Below are 1,062 nucleotides of genomic sequence, written 5' to 3' on the forward strand. Positions count from 1 at the left end.
GGTGCTGTGTGGGCTAGGCGAGCGTGTCTGGGGCGTCATCATCATTGTCTTGGGCTGTGACGGCGGTGGGCGTGTGGGCGCTGCCCGCGCGTTGCCGCCTCATCGCGTAGAAGGCCGGGCTGGCGGAAGGCGGCCCGCACAGCACATTGTAGCCGCCTGGCCCCCGAGCCTTGAACTGCGCGATGTAGAAGGCCTCCATCCGTTGGGCCAGTGCAGGATTGGCGGTGGACATGAGGCGCGTGAGCGAGAAGTGGTCATGGAAGGGTTGGTAGCGGCTGGCGTCCTCCTTCATCCGGCTGGGTGGGTTGCGGGCATGAGCCTGGAAGCGACGTTGAGGGTCCCGGGACTGGCCGACATACACTCTGCCGGTGGGAGCGCACGTGATGGTATACAGTCACGTGCGGGGGGAGGCACTGGAATCTGGCTCGGCGGGGCTGCTTGCGGCTCGCTTGGCTGGCGTGGTTGTGGTCAGGAGGGCGCCCGACGCTCGCGCCTGCTGCGCGGCCGTCAGCACCGAGCGCGCGAAGTCCTGGTCCGTCTTGAGGACGGTGCCCGCGTCCATGCCGTAGTCATAAATAAGCTCTATTGCGGTATCAGCTCGCAGGCTGCCGGCAGCCGCGATCCATAGCTGCATGACCTCCGCATGCGTCGCGGTCGCACGGTCCGGCATGTCGCCTTCGTGTATTGCCGCCGTGATGTTGTACAAGTACGCTGCAGGGGCAGGGAGGGAGGGAGGGTGGATGTGAGGTTGGCGGGATGTCGGGAGGGAAGTGGAGGCATGGAGGGGCGAGGCGTGACAGGAAGGGATGCCGTGGCCACATGGCTGGACACTTGGAGAGCGGGCACGGGGCACGGCAGCGGGTGCAAGCGAGGAATGGGCGGCAAGGCAGCACGACTCACTGCTGGCGGGCTTGACGTGGTGCTGCTCCAGGAACTCGTCCCTGTACTTTCGGGCCTCGGCCAGGAGCACGTTGAACTCTGCATTTGTGTGGTTGCGCGCAGGACGTCCTCGCCGTGACAACCCATGCTTGCCAAGAGCAGCTGCTGCCTGACGGAACGAGG

At 65.8% G+C, this 1,062-nt stretch overlaps 1 protein-coding gene across 1 annotated transcript in view; it reads right to left on the reverse strand.

Annotated features, from left to right (window-relative positions):
- Positions 1-13: 13 nt before the first annotated feature.
- Positions 14-1,062, reverse strand: part of VOLCADRAFT_108666 (uncharacterized protein) — a gene marked incomplete at its 3' end in the record, with an annotated part of 8,606 nt that continues 7,557 nt past the window's right edge. The window contains exons 9-11 of the mRNA XM_002959529.1: positions 901-978; positions 399-711; positions 14-362 (exon numbers count right to left, since the gene is read on the reverse strand). Coding sequence (XP_002959575.1) covers positions 14-362; positions 399-711; positions 901-978 — 740 coding nt within the window. The remainder of the gene's footprint in view (positions 363-398; positions 712-900; positions 979-1,062) is intronic.

Source organism: Volvox carteri, assembly GCF_000143455.1.
Source record: "Volvox carteri f. nagariensis unplaced genomic scaffold VOLCAscaffold_329, whole genome shotgun sequence".
Lineage (NCBI taxonomy): Eukaryota > Viridiplantae > Chlorophyta > Chlorophyceae > Chlamydomonadales > Volvocaceae > Volvox > Volvox carteri.